The 18,942-nt window shown below is 42.7% G+C and overlaps 1 protein-coding gene and 1 long non-coding RNA gene across 2 annotated transcripts; one reads left to right on the top strand and one right to left on the bottom strand.

The window, feature by feature from the left end:
* The first annotated feature begins 2,852 nt into the window (after positions 1 to 2,852).
* Positions 2,853 to 4,265, top strand: LOC127010727 (uncharacterized). The gene is made up of 3 exons (XR_007763503.1): positions 2,853 to 3,094; positions 3,153 to 3,196; positions 3,251 to 4,265. It is a non-coding gene; the product is annotated as an uncharacterized LOC127010727 (long non-coding RNA).
* Positions 4,266 to 7,522: 3,257 nt separating this feature from the next.
* On the bottom strand, positions 7,523 to 8,523 carry LOC108033459 (chromobox protein homolog 3-like). Its single transcript, XM_044094230.2, has one exon. It carries the CDS (start codon positions 8,408 to 8,410, stop codon positions 7,736 to 7,738), a length of 675 nt encoding a protein of 224 aa, XP_043950165.1. The 5' UTR covers positions 8,411 to 8,523; the 3' UTR covers positions 7,523 to 7,735.
* Between the last annotated feature and the right edge of the window lie 10,419 nt (positions 8,524 to 18,942).

Raw genomic sequence — 18,942 nt, 5'->3', positions numbered from 1 at the left:
TTTTGTGGCCTTGGCAGCGGCATCAAAAGTGCAGTCAATCAAGTGAACAAAATTGGATAATTTCCCCAGAAAAAAGTAACGTTTCCGTTTGGTATTACGAGCCCAGAAGCCGCATCCCGGGCCTCTCTCTGCGTATGTCTATCCGGTGGCCGTTCCACCCAAAATCAGACAACACTCCGGAGTATTTTGGGTAGTCCTTGCCAAGTGATAGCCCACCAAGGTCTGTTGCGGACAGCCAGCTTAATAAAGAGTAGCAAGATGCTATGTTGCTAATTGGCAAGCGAATCAGATGCAGTTTTTCGGTTTTTGATGGCCGACTGTATTGAAAGAAATTAAATGTGCACCTGTCATTTTCCGGTTAACTGAATCGATCGTTTACGAACTACGAACTAGAACATTCTATTTAACAACTTCCTCTTTAGTCTCTTCTGAATCGTTTGGAATGATTTACAGCATCTAAAAATAGTTCATACAACTTTCCCAAAGCTTTCTATAGTGTATCAGGTGGCCGTCAATATTTTGGCAAGACAAGATTTGTTTGATCCAACGCCATACCATACGAATCCAGTGGATACGTATCCTTCTCATATCTATCGTATTATCCACTTTTCGCGTCGCATGATGATCGGCAATAAATTGAGGCGAGACACGAAGCAGAATCGCTGTTACAAAGTGGACTGAGTCAGCTAAAAGCAAAGTCTTTGACTGATGTGCACGGGTAGGTACGTGCGTACCTTGAAAATAAATGCCCTTTATTGTAATTTGTACAACACGGTGAAAGAACTAGAGTCCCTTTAATTGCAATTAATGATTTATGAGCACGGGATGCACAACAAATTTCCCGGCTAGCAAATCGGCCCGAAAAGTGGACGGAAGCCCTAAAGGAGGCCAAATAATTGCAGCTGAAGACATTTACACGCGCTTCTGACATTTACGACCATCCGACGGTGCTCGAATGCTCGACTTGTCTGTGACATGTGGAGCTGGACACTGGACACTGGCCGTTGGACGCAGGACACTATACACTGGACAATGGCAGTTAATGGTCGTGATGCTGCTCCAGCTACACAGATAACAAACAACAACGGCCACAAAAAGGCGAGGCAAATAAAACCAACTCAGCAGCGCTACATAAATTTCAAAACTAGCCAGCACCGAGCCTTGGATGTGGCAGGGGGACTGCGACTCCGTCCCCTCATCTGCCACACACATTTCACGCAGTGACGACATGAATCCGCCAACATAAACACACTCGGCCCAGGACAAAACCAGGACATCATCCCGGCCACACGGACGCACTAAGGCACACACACAAAAAATATTAGAGAAGGAAAAAACTAAAATACATAACGACCAAAAGGACAACTAACCAAGTGAGGGCCATCCTCTGCAATAACAAATCTTCAGGGCAGCTAACTAGGCGAAAATCACACACTCTTGTCTAAGATGTTTTAAGAGCAGCATTATATTTATTATTAAAATTTATTTTATCTTGTAAAATTTAAAACCTCTTTATAAGGTCTCTAAAAACCATTACCTTACATTAAATATTACACTTTGGTAAGGGAAGTAAAAGGGTAAAGGTAACAGATAAGTTTCTAGCGAGATTATAAGTACAATAAAACAAAGATACTTTGTTTGGTGTAAAATACTTTACTATACATAAATACACTTGCATCATATTTTACCAGCAGTAAAACGAAATGTTTAGTGGGTGCGTGTATGAACTGCAGTGGCATCATATCAGTGGCAATAGCAACAGTGAAGGCAACATCAAGTGTCACGAATTCAGAAAACACCGAACAAAATGCATATATAACTAAAAACAAATTTGTATAATTTTTAAAAATAAAAAACCTTAAATTTAAAATATTTATTTCTTTTTGAAAGTTTGTTTCCTAACCAACTTTCCGTGTGAAATTTCTGATACAATTTCTTTACAATAGGACTTTTTAAAAGGTTTTTATAAAGTAATTTCGATTTCAATTTTTCAATGTTCAATTTACAAATGTATAGAATACTAGAGTTTACTCGAGTTGTTAAAAATATTTCTAGACATTATTAAAAATAAAATGTTTTAATTTTCTGAGATTGGAGAATCGCCGACCGTCATGACACTGTATTCAGAGGCTGCTTCAGACGGGCTCTACTGTAGCCTGCAGGGGGAAGGTGGCCATCCTGGATGGATGGTGGCCTGGGACCGTCGGGAACCCGGGGACCCGGACCCGTGCCCGTGCCCGTACTCGCAGACCTGTGGACACTGTGTGGCCTGGCGTGCAGCCGTGGCCAAATTGGTTGATAGCTCGAAAAACAGTTTTTGCACAGCTCCGTCAAATTGCATTTGGTGTGACAGACCGCAAAATGCATCATCACCAACATGAGCGATGAGTGTTGTTGTTCTAGTTGTTGCCGCTCCGTTGTTGATGTTTATATTTGCCAGGCTGGATGTGTTTCCCGCTTCCCGTTCCCCTTCCCAGAGCCCTGTACCCATCTTCCTTCGTCTCCAATCACCATCGCCACTCCACATTGTCCAGTAATTTACGAGCTTTTTTCGGCTTGTCCCCAGGACTGGGAATGCAATGTGTTGCCTGCATTTCACTTTGGTCTGATGATGACGAGGGGGATATTATGAAGAGTAGTGGGGGAAACCGGGATAGTGTTGTAAAAACATGGGTTAGCTTCGGGAACCACTATGGGGGAGGTGTGTGTGGGAGATGAAGAGATCATGGCCGGAAAGTGTTTTCGGGTTAAACTTTTCAGGACACCATATTCGGGGTTGCCTGTGAGAAAGCCTACAGTGCACTATATCGGATGGTTATAAGAAATTAGTCCCTTTTATCGCAGAAAAAGGCTTCATTGCTTTATAACTCAAATTTGTAGCTGTAATATAATTATTTTTTTTAATTGGAAATAAGGGAAATTTAATATACTCCTTTGTTCTACATTTTGTTGATATGGGTACTGCAAAAGTCATTATAGTCCGAACTACTGTTGTTAGAGGAAGATTGCCAAAAAATGGGAAGCAGGGAGTGAGCATAGCTCGAATGGTTAAGTTGACCAAGACTGTAAATGCACCCATACAACTGGAGTAAATGTAAGTTGAAAACCATACAACACAAGGCTTTGTTGACACGTTTTAATTCAATTTTTAGAATACTGGTGAACGTTGAAAGTAAAAGAAGGAGGAAATAAAAAGGTAATTTTAATAAAAATTGGTTTAATTTAGTTGTTTCTAGAAGGTTTTCTATAGTTCAGTGCAGAAAAAGTAAATTTTTAAATTGATTTCGAGCCACTGTGCGCGTTTGGAGCCAAGGAACAACTACATTCAGTTTCAGTTCGCATTAATGCAGCGTGAATTAAGTGTCAAGGACATTTTTTGGTTTTGCTGCCAACGACGCAACATGTTTCAGTCTCTGGCTGCCGCTCCTCCTGCCCCCGTTCGCAGGTCCTTGCCGCCGGTGGGTGGTGGTGTGTCTGTCTGTTGTCACGGGTCCTGTGTGCTGTGCGTGTGTGCTTCTGCTTTGGGTGACCGAAAATGCGTTGCAACATTCAAGTAAGTGACGTAAATGCATCACGGACACAACACCCACACCCACGCATGTGGGCGGACATTCGGACGGACGGAGTAAATCATCGTCATCATCATCATCGCCATCACCATCATCGGGGGCACCAAAGGACATTCACATCCACCTCCTCGTCCCCGTCCTCGTACTCGTCCGCACAGGACACACTCGCACGCAGGCATCAGAGGCAGTTATGGCTGTCAAGATGAATGCCATATCATCGCCGCACCGAAAATGGTGTCAAAACGTCACCAACGGCGGTTCAGCCCTTCAGCAGTAAAACTGCAAACAGAAAACAGGACCTCCACTGTTGTTATCCGGATGAATTATGAGTTGTGCCCGGCCGGAGTCGGAGCCGAAGGAGGAGGAGCAACTGACCCCCAGTCCCGCCGCCCGCTGGATTCCAGGCAATCTGTCACTGGCCCCTGCCTCTGTGGGAAAAACGAAGTACGAGTAATTTATCCCACTCCACCCACTCCGAATAACCGCAGAAAATTAAATGCTAAACGAAGACATTTACAATGCAGGACATTCTGGGAACAGGACTCCTTACAATGCAACTGAGATTGAGGTTGGTGCTAACTAAACAGAGCTGAGGGGGAGGTGGCTGCTGGGAGGGCTCCTAACCAATGGTATGCGGTGTTGCAAATCCTATAAACATTGCATTAGTATTCTAAAGATAAAATAGTTGCATCGGAATCCTTACGTAGCATACTTATTTTTCAAGGACAAAATAACACCCCAAGAATATTTCCCAGCAACATTTGCGAATTTATGATTTAAACCATTTTAACGTTATTTTGAATTTGTAAAATATTTCCAGTCAGTCAAAAAACCAGCTGGTGTATGGGCATTATGGTCATATGATGTTTTGGTAACTGTTGATGATGGGTTTTTTTGAATAATTTTAATATATAACAAGTTAGTTGAAATTTAAATTCAAATATTTTATTAACCAACACAAGTTGTCCCACTTAAGTATGACATGGTTACGGAGTAGCTACTGTAACCGCAATAAAAGTCGTGATTTCTTTCCTATTTTGACAATCCAATTACACGTTAAGCAACCGGCTGCTTGCCACAAAGGCACAGTGCAACTTGCCACGGCTGTGAGGGAAATGCGTGGGTTGTGCTAACTATGGCGGGTCTGGTGTGGCAGCAGGCCCCCTGGGGTTAATTGTATTGTGGTCGCCTTGATCGCGGCTCGATTAAGTGATCGGCCTTACCAGTTTCCACATCCCGGCACTCTCCTCTCTGCCCCCTTGACTGACGCTTTTAGGGCACATTTAGATCAGGCCGAGGAGAGATTTTCGTGATTTATGAATACAATGGCTATAAATCAGGGAAGGGAAGGAGATTTCTTTGCCGGCGAACCGTGAAGTGGCGTCGTTTACACTTGGCAGCAAGTGTCAGGCGGCATTAGAAGACGAAAGTCGGAGAGTCTGCGAAATCGAAAGGTAATTCGAGCCCACTAAACACTGATCGCCGGGCTACCAAAATTTCGGTAGCGCATAAATTCCATGTCGCTAATCGGAAATTAATGAATGTCAGGCAGTTTGAAGCGGCTCCCCCCAGACCCCAGCTTCCGCGCTTCGTTTTGACCCTCTTCTACGCTTTTTTGGATGTCTGTTAATTGGTATTATTTTCCCTTTGTTTTTGCACTTTCTTAAGCCCTCTGCCTTGGAGAGCTTTAACTCTTTGATTGGGTGTCGTCTGCGTTCAGTTTGGCGTGAAATGTCCGAGGGAATTACTTGAGCCGTTGTCACAATTGATGAACGAGCAGTAAATTGTGGCATGTGGTTGTGGCTTTCGGCCCTTGGATCGAGTTTCAGCCAAAGGATTTTGGCCTCTAAAATGCAAATGACAAGTTGGGATGTAGAGAAGGCGAAGTGAGTCAGTGCACTTTGAAAGACTTAAAGCGACTATGTTACCTTCAAGCTTAGTTTTAATGTCCAAGGAGTTACATTTTAATAGATATATTATATATGCTATTGAATATAATGCCTAGAAAACATTTGTTGTTCAACGATAGTCCACTAATATATTTCATATTTCTGTGTTAAAACCATTGTTAGTTTTGGTATTCAGTTCCTTACCATTTCCTTTTAAAATTAAAAAAATACATTACTCAGGTGCAACAACTTCTTTTAAATAGAAGTCAGAATAGGCATTTTATAATAGCATCCTAGTTCAATGTGCCAAATTCTAAATACAAAACCCCCAAAGCAAACTCCACTAAAACTCTTTAACAACCCCATAAAGCACCAAGTAATTGAGAAATTTCAGGGGACTTTAAAGAAATAAAGGGGAAAATCGGGCATTACAGGCAAAATCGATTATTGATTTCTTTTTGGCCGTTTGCCGGAGCAGCCTAGTTTGCTGGAAAAGTGGGGAGAAAAAAGAGCTCAGAAATAAAAGCCACGCAAAACAAACACAGCGAAACACGAGGGCTGAAAAGGGAAAAGTGGAAAGCGGAAAATGGGAAAAGGAAAGCGAATGCCGACCGGCGAGCGCCAATGAAGGGCGAAATTGGTTTGGTTTTTGCATGTGAATTTCATACCAAAATCAACAAGTTGCCATTGGGTTCGATGAATGGAAAAGGGGCAGTGGGTGGGTTGGCGTGGTGTTGTTCGGAATCGGGGCTGGGGAACTTGAACTCTGGGCCAGGGCAAAAGAAAAAGCTCCAGCAGACGGCAGGCAGACGCTCGACTTGCTGCCAAGGCCCACACGCACGCACACTTTGGCCAAAACCACCTCCTTTCCAGCTGCGAGAGTGTGTGTGTGCTGGGGAAAACATGAAAAAATCGCTATTCGGAGGTTTTTGTGCCTCGCAAGGAAATTCAACTCCAAACCGAAACCAAAGTGCTGGAAAAAACAATTTTTCCTCAACTTTTTTGCCGCTCCTCTTGGTTTTTGTTGCTTTTTGTCTCCTGCCGAAAGGGGCGGTGGGTGGCTTGGGCGTCGGTTCGTGGCCTTTGCCACACGGCAGACTATTGCCATATAATTCCTTGATTCTGCTGCGGCCTTGTCCTAGTCCCACATTTCTGTCTAGCACAATCGAAGGACCCTCCCATTGTGAATGTGTGTTTGTGTGCCTCAGCTTGTAGGCATTTTCCGTTTCCGAAATATTTTCCCAAGCAACAAGCGAGTCTCCTCCGCTGAACGATACGTTTTTTTCACCTCCCCGCTGAAGGCGACGCAAATTGTTTGCCTCTCAACGTGAATTACGACGCCCGATTCGTCATCAATCAATCAAAACGCATCCCATTCCACCGCGATCCCAGTGCTCATACGCCCTGTGGCCCCGACATCGGAGGCACTTATCGTCATCATCAGCCTCGTTGGCAACAGAGTGGGGTTCTCCTTCCCTCAATCTCGAGTATTCCATCACGAGGGATCCCAGTTTCCTTTCGACGGCTGATTGCGGCTTATTCAATTGATATTGGGCTATAAAAAAGATAGCACTTGCCTTGCGTTAGAAACTGAATAATATCACATAGCTCACTTTAAGTGGTAATTGAATAAATTAATATTTACTTTATAATACTATACTGTTTTTTAGCCGCTTCTCGTTAGTAAGAAGGTTTACCATATTCCTACCAATGCTTGATGGACAAAGTTATAGGTATTTGTTTTCGACTCAGCAAAAAATAGCAACTCAAATCAAAAAAGGTCGTTTAGGCAAAAAAAAATATATATATAAAATATTAAGAATATATACATAAAATATTATGAATATATGTACATAATATATTATGAATATATACATAAAATATTATGAATATATAATAAATAAAATTAAAAAAGTCGTTTAGTCAAAACAAAATTATATATAAAATATATTTTGAATATATAATACAAAATCAAAATAACAAGAAATTGCCTGACGTAAAAGTATATAAAAATTTGCCTTTCTTACCTTTTACTTTAGTAGTAATACAAATAGTTTACGGGATTGTCAGTATAAGTATACTTTTTTTCTTATAAATTCCAGTCCCCTTTCGTTCTTTTGCAACTTACAGATATGGAAACGTTTAAGACCAGGAAATCGTATTTCCCATTGCAAGATTTGCGCTCCTTAAATTATTAGGGGAGTCAAAATTTGGAAGGTCAGATTTAATTTCATAGATATTAATATATTATATAAAATATCGCATGCGGGACTGCAACTACTCATCGTCCTTCGGCTGGCCGTTGTTCAACTCACTGTTCTCCTCCGGCATGGCGTTCTTGTCCTGATTGACGCTGACGGCGGGGCTGGCCGGTTGTGGTTTCTCCTTCTCGTCGTCGCCGCCGTTGGTGGGCCCCCCACAGCCGGCGCCAGCAGATCCCAGTTCCCCGTAAGAGGCCAGATTGCCGGAGTTGCCGTTGCCATTGTCGCTGCCCGTGTGCCAGATGAGGCGCTCCTCGTAGAACTGGATGACCAACTGGGGACAGCGGATATTGGCCAGCTTGGCGGGCACCAGGTCCGCGTGGTCGCAGCCCTTCCACTTAATCAGGAAGATAAGTTGGCCGTTGGAGTCGGTTACGCCCAGGATCTTTGCTGGCTCCAAGCCGCGGTCGAAGCCATGCAGTTTCTTCTCCTTCTTGGTGTCGTCCTCCAGGAAGCTCTTGAGCTTGCTGCGGATGGGTCCAGGCGTGGAGGAGATGGACATGCGTTTCTTGGTCTCCTTGCTGTTTTGCAGCGACTCCTCGAAGTTGGCTATCAGGTCCTGGCAGTCGAGATTCTCCGCCGGCTCCCATGTGTTCTCGCTGCGCGGATATCCATTCCACTTGAGGAAGTATTCCGTGCGCCCGTTGACCATCCGCTTGTCCTCGACGCGTTCCACTGAGAAATCGGCCATTTTGGATTTATTTGGATATTCTTTGAATATTTTTGTTTTTGCCTTGGACGTCCCAGCAAAATGTAGTTACACGTGATATGGACGGAGGAAGAAGAAAGTTAGGGATGCATAACTCTTGGCTGCGGACTATCGATAACTGATAACTTATAAAAGCAACAGTGTTGGGAAAAGCATGCAGATTCTAGAGACTTCTGCGAAACGCATATTTGGCAAAGGTACACGTTCACTAACCGACAAAAGCTGTGGCGCCAAGTTATAGATTAAAATTTAAAATAACTTTTATTTATTCCTCTATCAAACAATTTTTAATATTGTCCATTGACGTCGCAGCCAGTAAATGGCCAGTGTAAATGGATATTTGCTCGGGCTAAAAAGTAAAATCAACTACATTTTATTGCAAGCTTTTGATGTACAGTATACAGTATTTGTCTTTATAGAGTTTCATATGGTAAGCTATCTTTATAAAAGTGAACTAATTGTCTTGCAACCACAAAAAATGCATCTACTACCAGAGGGCTGCATTCTTTTCCCACGCTCCTCGAGTTAAGTTCAACCTAATCTGCATTTAATTCTGGCATTCCAGGCATCACCCACTATAATACTCAATTACAACTGGACAGACAGCTTACAGGACCGCCTTGTGAATTATGACACTTCAATTTTATTAATTGCCAATAAATCAGGGGCCATAGGGTATCTAAAAATGAAGAAATCGCTGCCCACACGAGGCCATGGGACCGAGAACAAAAGCCACCGACAATCATTCAGCTTGCAAATTGGCCGGCATTGAAACAGACAGGCTAAAGCTGCAAGCGAATTGGAACAAGGCTCAATGCCCGTCCTGACAGATCTTCCATCAAACGTGCTCTCGCGTCAAACGTCAAACGGAGGAGGCCTTGGTCCAGGCGGACATGGACGGATGGATGACGGGCTGATACGAGCATGGATGGGGATCTAGACGGGGCTGTGCATGTGGATGGATGGAAGGCCGAGGTCGGGGGGGCGCGTCGGGGAAAAGTGTTGTGAGTTATGACGGGGACGTGCGCAAGTTGATCCATCAAACTGTTCAAATCCGATGCCAGTGCACTCGATTTCATGCATTGAACGATGACTGCGACGAGGACGAGCACGCCGACGTCAGCGCTCATGACGGATGGCTGTGACTGTGGCCGACACGGCGACGGATTCGGACTTGGGTTCGGGTTCGGGTCCGGAAAGACGGACAGGAGACCTTGGCCATGTTCAACTCTAGACATGACGAATGTCTCACGCTGCGGATAATTTGATTTGTCGATGCAAACGCAAATCCACCAACAAGGCGCATAAATAATATTTATATTTTTTTCTCGCAAATGTGGCAGGCAGCAGAGCGGCTCTATCATGGTGGGAAATCGAACATTGGGGCAACTGGCAAGGACTTTGGGGGCCATGGGAACTTTTTGTTGGGGATCCCATAGTTGCTTAAGGTTTGATGTTATACCACCAGAGACAAGCCATTCAAGTAAAGGACATTGTTGTGGCTGTTTCCAATGGTCACTGTAACGAAAACGAAGAGGATGATGTTGTAAAAACTAAATTCGAAGAGGTATAAGTTTTTTTTTTTAATTAAATTAAATAACAAGTATTTGAAGTGCTGGGTATATTTGTAAAGACTTATTTGCTTTCTTCATTGTTTAATACAATATATTACATTAATATTAATAGGGTACTTGATTAATACTTTTAAATTGTGTAACATAAAGAGAGTTTTAAAAAGAAAATAATATTCAAAATTTGTTTATTAATAATATTGAATAAAAATATGAAAATTCGTATTAATATAAAAGGAAATTCGTTTTCCGTATTTAGTATTTCGTTTTCTCTTTGTATTAAATTAAGTAATATTATAGTAGTCTTTGCAACTCTTGCATTTTAAAGGTTTTATTTCAGCAAAAATCTGCATATTTTTGTGGTCATCCATCTACACTTTGTTTTGTACATTTGTATATGCTAGAATAACTTGGCTTCCAATTAATTTATTGAACTTAATAAATACAAGAGTTGATTACAATTATTTCTAAAAAATTGAGATCCACTAAAACACAGAGGCCTTACAGAACTTCAAGCCATTAATCCGATTGCTATTTACTTGATCTGTCAACGGAGGACGAGTCGAAGGAGACGTCAAAGGCAAACTAGCGCAAAGGATGAGAACGCAGAGCCGAAGTGGAGCTTTTCCTTAATTTTGACAAGACGTAAAGTCTATTAAGAAAGTCAATCAATGTCTCTCAGGCGAGTTGACTTCGACTTGCACTTCAAGTTGGACTGCGGCTGGGAATGGGAATGGAGACCCGTAGACTGGAGGACTCCGAATGCCGGATTCGGGAGGATGAGGGCTTCGCAAGTAAAGTTCTGAAGTGACAGGCAGCTGGGCGGGGGCGGCCGGTGGGCGTGGCAGGGCCAGTGGGCGTGGGAGTGGGACTGACGTGTGGGTGAAGGCGTCGGCCACTTGACTGACAGTTGGACGCGGATGTGGACGTGCGATTGTTGCAAGGAGCCAGGACTCCTTGATTGAAAGGACGAATTCAATGTGTGCGTGTGCCCACCCCGACACACCATACAAATTATGAGAAAAAATTGAATTCACTTCCCTGGGAGTCGGACGGAGCAGAAGCAGAAGTTGGCTGTAAAAAGTTGACAAAATGGATTTCGAGCGGGATTTTTCCCGGGCGAGGCGAGGTGAGAGGTCATTGGAGCTGACAAGAACCCGAGGGCCGCCACCACCACCTCCTGATGACGTCCGACAGGTAAAAGTGTTCCTCTTTTTTCCGGCTACATCAATTTGTAAAAGTGTTTTTCATCAAACAGGAATTAATTAAGATGCGCCACCGACGTCCCCAAAGTTTGCCAGCGCATGAAAAAACAGAAGCCTGTGAATGGAATCAGAAGTCCCACCCTCAATGCTCAATCCAACTCAATCCCATCCAATTCCAACGCCAATAATAATTGAAAATCATCACTCGAGATTTTGCTAATTATGTGGAATTATCATCTCAATTATTTATTTTTCGATTTCGATTTCCATGCATTTTTCCCCTCCTTCTTCGGTGCTCAGCCGTATTGATGTGGCCGTCTCTAATTACTTTTTTCCTCAGGTGCGATTATAATCAAAGCTTTTGAGGATTTGCGCCATCAAAGTCTCTTCGAACTTCTCAATTAAACGAATGCATAAATCATTGGCCCTGGCACGTCTGCAGATAATTCCCAAATGTCCCCCCACCCCCGAAAGCCAATGGGCATTAGAGTGCGAAAATGTATATAAGTAGTTATATGCGATAGCTCACACACAGGACACTCATAAATCTGGGGAATGCTGCTAATTAAAAAAATACGCATATTCCATCATCATTCAGCTCTCCTGGACTTTGGCTCGGCCCTGATAAAACCCAACTGAGATTTATGCCCTCATAATCCATAAATATGCTTTTACCCATCGCCCATATATACGCACATCTTCATAAATTTGCTCGCCAGCGTCGGTCTTGTCATTCCATGACGCATTAATTAATAGCCACATCAACAGCTTACCAACAAACATAAGATGTGCCCTCCTCCTGCGACTTCGCCGCAAAACGAATCCCGAATGACGAGTCCTTGGGGGCATCCTGTTGGCATTCACGCCCCGCAACCTGTCAATTGCTTTCGCATCGAAAGGCGTTCGTGAACTTGCATACTCGTATATGTGTTGACTTTATTCAGGTGGGATCGGGCTTTAACTTGCAGAAACGGCGTGAATACTTTGCTATAGCTTAAAATATATAATAATCTTTAAACATATCTGCGCCCAGATAAAATATAAATAATACCTGGAATAGCCTGAATTTCAAGTGCAAGAGTCCCCACCAAATCAAGCAGCAAAGTAATTATCCGCAGGAAATAAATAAGAAATATACAAATGATAAATAATAAATAATAATTTTAGCTAATACATCAGAGGACTGGACTGCTAATTGGAATTGATTAGACTCGCAGAGCTCACGAAACCGGGCTGAGAAATCCGTTCCCATTCCGTCCCCCCAATGCACGTCTACGAAATTTATCTGCATCTAAGGCATATGTGGCACATAGCCCCGCAAACTTTTGCGTATATATGGCATAGTTTGGCGAGGGCGTTAATAACAAATGTGCTTAATACTAGTGATCGATGGAAAGTGCTTTGTTTTATTTCCATCGTGGGGCCGAGGAGGGCGCATAAGTCGAGGCTGGGGGTCATTTATTAGACCTCCGCTCCCGGGGTCTGCTGCTCCCTAATAAGCAATATTGCATGGAGAGGCGTTGCACTAATCACTTCATTAGCAAAGCAGGAGCCGAGGCCCTGCCCAGACGCACATATTTATTTAACCTGCACAAATCACAAATTCATCCATCATCCTTTACGCCAGCCAGGACCCTCTGTTCCTGTGTGACTGACAGGCTGGCTGCCTCGGGCTCGGGCTCGGGCTCGGGCTCGGCTTTCCCAAATGTTCTTCCGTCTTCATCATCATCGTCGTCGTCGTCGTCGTCGTCTTTGACTGACATTTGACTTCGAGGCTGACGAGTACGGCGACGATGAAAGCGACAAGTTCATTGTCCTTGCCCTAAGTCGACTGGAAACTCCTTGTAATAAATCCGCCCTTCTGCTGAGCACACAGCTCCTGCTACTTCTGTGCTTTTTTTGGGGCGCCTGGCGAAGGACGCACTTTGTTCGCAATTTGTTTTGTTTGCGTATTTCGAAACCGCAAGCTCTCCCTGCCATTGCCCCTTCAAATCGTCTGGAGACCCAGACCCTCGATCCGGGGTGTTCCCCGTCTAAGTGTTTGTGTGCGAGCCGGCACTCCTCTATGTTTCCGGTACTGAAAAAATGTGAGTCGTGCTCAGGGACGCTTTCAATTTGGGTTAAAACTTAAAGCTGTGCTGCTGAATAGTCGATTGCAGAAGAAGTAGAGGTGGGTGCATATAGCGGGAATTGAAACATTTATAAATTGTAATTTAAAAATCAATTATTAGGCCGTTAAGAGAGTCAAAAGCAAGTTTCGTGTAAAATTGGTGTAACTTTCTGATCAAAAAAATGTAACTGTTATTAAGTGACTTTCCTATTAACATCAAGGAACATATATAATATTCTAACAAAAAAAAAAAAAAGTTGTGAATATTTTTAATATACACTTTTATAGAAGAAATAGGCACAAAAATGGGTATGATAGTAGTGTTACCTCTGAAAGAATGTATGATTCCATACAAAAGAAAAGGAATCGTGAGTAAAATAGCTGTTCCTAATAATATAACAGCCAAAAGGTAGTATTGGGATATCGTTATTAGATTATGTTGACTAAAAATTAATCAGTAAATATTTTCTATATTTCCTTAGTTTAGATAAAGTCTTGGAGGTAATTGAACCCTTTGCGGCCTTAAGGCACCCGACTTCAATCTGTTGCTCGGTACGTGCGAGGCAGGCCTTGCTGAGTTGATATGCAAACCGACAATGAATCAATTGCCGGCTAAGACCGGACACATCGCACGCACATGAGGACCGGGACCTGGGATCCGGGATCTGATGGAGCGGGGTGCCAAAGCGCATTCCAACTCATAATTAGCTGCTCATGTGTCACGCAGCAGCAGCTGAGTCGGCGGAAATGGGTGGGCGGTATCTGGACGGGTTGGACTACGGGGAGGGGATGGGCCAAGGTCCTTTTAGGGGGCCCAAAACTGGGAATGTGAGATTCGGCGTCAACAGCCAATTTGGGGCATTAGCGAAAACCGTTGGGCAATTACTGTCAGAATGCGTCGTCGCCTTGGGGCTTCGGATTTGGACTGGGGCTGCACCGAGGATTACCCAACCGAAATTGGCTAATCAAAACGCTCAGAGGGCATGGGCAATGGAAAAGCAATTGTCTGTTGATTAGAACGGGGAAATGGTAGGGCTCCAAAAGAGACTCTCAATTGCCAACTTAATAAGTGTCCTAATCGTTTCTCAGCTACATTTTCATAGAACACCTTCTTAAAAATCTCTTTTGGTTTGAGGTAAAAAAAATTCAAAAATATGTTGGAATTTAATCTTTAACGATAGAAATAATGTATTTTTAATGGCATGACAGCACTTTTATAGCCATATTTACATAGTGAGTTATGTAAAAGAGTACAGTCTTTTGTAAAACGTAGGCGGTGACTTCAGTGTTTGCCCTTTGTCTAGGCTGTGAATGTTTTAGACTCATTCATCCAGAACCCTGTATTCAGTAAGGTCGAGGTTTTACATTTTACTGATTCTTACAAGGTTTCGTTTTATATTGAATACTCAAAACATATAGAATCTGTTGGTATCAAAATTCATTGTCAAACGCTGCGGAAAGGTATGGATTCAACCGGGTGCAGGACTCGAACTCGACCGTGGGCGAAGGCGCAAGTGCAGCTAGCTTAAAATCGTAGGCCTGCCCCCAGGAAGACCCAGCAGATCTCCGTACACCAGGATCAGGTTGAAGAAGATGTGCCTTCCCTGCGCATCAGCGAGTGCTGACGCACGATCACACAGAGGACTGGCTTATGCAGCAGACCACAGCGATCTGCCCGCCCTTTGGAGTGACCTCTTGACCACTTCGAGCTGTTGAAGGTGTGATTCGTGATACCGAAGGTTGTGGACGCTCGCCACTGCCGCATATTTTACCTCTTCATCTTCATGAAAACGTTAGAAAGCGATTTTAAATAATTTTGCCCAGAAAACAGTTGCTCTGCCAAACCTTGTTCTTGTTAGAAAATAAATAAAGACGGTAAACAATGTTTTTGATGCAAGATCAACAAATTAAGTAGACTAAAATGGGTATAGCACGGTACAACAAGTAACGTCATATACCCATTACTAAGCCAATAAACTTCCAAACAAATATACCTTTTACATTTTATATTCTTTCCATTTTTCAGTTTTCTACATGTGTAACTATAATTAATGTATTTTAAATTTTAATTTTTAAAAAGGTGGCCCAAAGGCATGGTGGGTGCGTGGGCGATAAAGTTAAACTTACTTGTGCACCTTAGATATCTTCCCCTCCCCAACTTACTGGTCTAGGGGACGCTAACAGACCACTTTTGATATCGTGTAAAAGTCCCTTTGTTTTGCCCCCGAAGACTTGAGCCGAATTAATCAGCGGCCAAACATTCGACATTGTTATCGCGCCGTCATCGGCAGGAGTGGCAGCCTTCGCCTTCGCTGCCCACAACAATGACTCCAGAACACATCCAGGAGCCGGCAACAAAGCGAAGGACCCGCGCCAAGCAATCGGGGGGCGGGGATGAGATCGGGGATACTACTTCTCCATATCTGTCGTCTGCCTTTGATGTGCGCCTTTGACAAGTGAGTTGACAATGTCAACGTCATCGGTTGACAGCCTTATTATGGCATTATGCGACCACATATAGACGATATACAGATGCACGTGAGGGAGTGGATGTCGGTGTGTATTTGCTGGGGCAACCCTCGGCTTTCGAGCCCCGATAAAGATTTCGTTTTGTTCTCCATGAGATGTCCAGAGGCAACCCCAGCGATGGAGCGAAAACATGACCGGGGGGCGAGATTTTGATTTAAATTTCGATTAGTGGGCAATCCGGTGTAAATACACAAATTTTCAAATCTAATGCATTTCTGGGAAAACTCTAGACAGAACTTAAAGAAAGAAAAATTTTTAATAATATAATAACAATTTTAGAAATGTTTCCAGTTTAATTATTCTTTTTAAAAATCTTGAAAATGGAATTATATATTAAACAAAGTGAAATAAAAACTTAAAGTATATGCATACTTTTAGTTTTATATTCCAGGTTTTGTAGTAAAAAAATCAATGCTTGTCAAATAAAAATCAATAATTAAACGAATTACTTTTAAATTAAAATTAAAAAAAATTAAAATCAATTCAATTAAAATAATAATCAGCCATTAAATGTATTATATTAAAAAGAAATTAAGACATTTAAATTCTTTAAATATTTCTGAATTAACTTTACAATTATATAAATAAAAAAAACATTTTCTAATTTAATATTACCTATTTTAAAGACCGCCCTAAGGTTCAAAGGTATAATATTAAACTTGCCGCAGTGTAAAGGCCACCCCGAGCTAAGCTCTTGTTTTTCATCTCCCGCAGTCCCTGTGATTGACAGACGAATCAATAATTTGGGACGGGCCGTCCGGAGCACTCCCCACACACGAAACTAATTACATGACTCGAGAATTATGAATGATTTTCTCCACTTGCTGCGGCGCAAATAGATGGGATGGCTCCGCATTGTTATTCAAATGCTGGCCAGATGAAATGCGTCATTTCGTATTTCATTTCCGATGACAATAAAAATTCCGCACACACATTTGCTTGAGGATTGACCAGGTCCCAAATGCGTGTCCCTCATCACTGCGGCCTGTCTGTCAGCGACCATTGAGGCTTCAAGTGTAAGACACGTCATGTCCACTCCAGTGTCCATTTTCGATCGGACCGGAATGGGAGATATGTGTGCGACTTGGGCCCGAGCCGAACACACTCGGCCGTCACATCAAAAGCATCAAAAGTTTTGTCATGTCGATTCGATTGCGGATCTGGCCGTGCCACAGAAAGTTTTTGCACCTGCCGTCAATACAAAAACGTTGACATATTAATCCTTAATAGAAATTTCATCAGCAGCGATAACAATGGCCGAGCAATCGAAGGGTATGACACTGACAGGAGTCTGGAACCGGAATCGGTGGACGGGCAGGATGCCTGATGGAAGGGCCAGAAGTGGATTTAAACACGAAATAAAAAAGATGTGGGGAATTGTGGTATGTGGGCTTCTGGACTTGACCCCTGAGAAGCTTTCACTTTTTGATAGATTAAAGAGTCCAAAAGTATAACAATCGTGAATATAGCAATTATTAGGAGTGAAGGGTTGTCTAATCGATGTACGTGGAATAGGGAGTCTCCGTGAGATGTAAGTGCTTATAAAAATGGAAATAAAAATAGTAATAGAAAATAAACGAAAGAAGGACGCAAAAAGTAAATCCTAAAAAATATATTAAGGACTTAAAAAAGTAATGGTACGTATTATTAAGATTGAAAAAGACAATGTAAACATTTTTAAATTTAAAAAATTTAAATCCAAACAAATTTGTTAAAAAAAAATGATTACCAACCCCAAAAAATTAATAATAAAAAATCGAAAAAAAATAAACAATTAATGAACATATGAAATTATTGGCTTTTCTTCAAAAACGCTTCTTCTATAAGTAATAAGCAAAAATATATTCAGACAGGATTAAGTCTTCAATGAATTGGAAAAGCTTCCAATGGATGCTTATTTAAGTGGACGCATATGCTTAATAGCGGGACATATTTTCTGTTTACTCGCATATTTTTTTCTAAAAAAACGCTTTTCCTCTCACCATATATTGATACTAACCCATATAAAATTTCAATAGCCCCGTTCGCTGAATTGGTTACCTTTGGCGTTCATCAAACAAAATAGATCGACCCATAAAGCGAGCAAACAAAGCCCCGCAAGCAGAAAAACGAATAAGTAAAAACTCGATTGCACATTTAATGAACTCTGTGAATGGTGGCGACTGCAATGCATATGCACTTGGGTTCGGGAGTCCGGATCCGGGGTCTGCAGTCCGTCGTCCTATGGGGTCACGGGTCTCAGAGGTCCATCCGCGAACCCAAGCCCAAGCCCAAACACCAACCCCAGCCCCTGCCCGAATCCGAACCCTCCGGACTCATTTGTCGCAGCGCTCGAAGTGCGATTGACAAACTGTCAGGGAATGCATTCTGCTGGTCTCGCTGCGGCTGACCCCGGCTACTCTGGCGGATTCCTGGATTCCAGAACGGCGGGGTGTGGATGCAGTGCAGCTGGACGAGAGAGGAAAAAATGGAAAATTAATTGAACAATTTAAAGGCATTTTTTGTTGCCTTCGGTGGAGGCAGGCCGTTAGGCTAGTGGACATCGCCTGTCAGTGTCAAAAAGGACATGACCGAACATTTGGCGGCGAATGAGTAAGTGAATGAGTGAGAGATTGTTTTATTGATTTTGCATAATAAAAATGTCACACACACGCACGCGATACGTGACCGTGTGTATGTGTGCTGCTGTGCGAGTCGACAATACAGCAACAATAAATTAATTAAGCCGATAGAGACAGTTTAATGTCATTTAATAAAATATTGACGTGTCACTGACGCTGACGATGACACAACGCACACACAGTACACACCCGTGCATACCGGCTATATGGTCGGAAAAGCCCGTAATCTATGGGGACGCCATTTTGTTTTTCCTTTTTCCGCCACTGATGTCTGATGGGTGTTAAAATCAATTGACGAAATCAATTGGAAACGGCGGTCAGTCGGCGCAAAGGGCGGCTGCTGATTGATTGACGGGCGACATATTGGCAGCCGTTAGTCCCAAGATTGATGGCCCCTAATGAAGGGTTTAGCATAGCGCATCTACATATTTACCTTCACAACCCGGATAGCTGCATTTGAAATGCATCAAAGTGCCAC

This window comes from Drosophila biarmipes, chromosome 2L (genome assembly GCF_025231255.1).
Source record: "Drosophila biarmipes strain raj3 chromosome 2L, RU_DBia_V1.1, whole genome shotgun sequence".
In the NCBI taxonomy this organism is placed as follows: domain Eukaryota; kingdom Metazoa; phylum Arthropoda; class Insecta; order Diptera; family Drosophilidae; genus Drosophila; species Drosophila biarmipes.
Note: the sequence above shows the minus strand (reverse complement) of the source record. Positions and strands in the feature narration are given on the sequence as shown.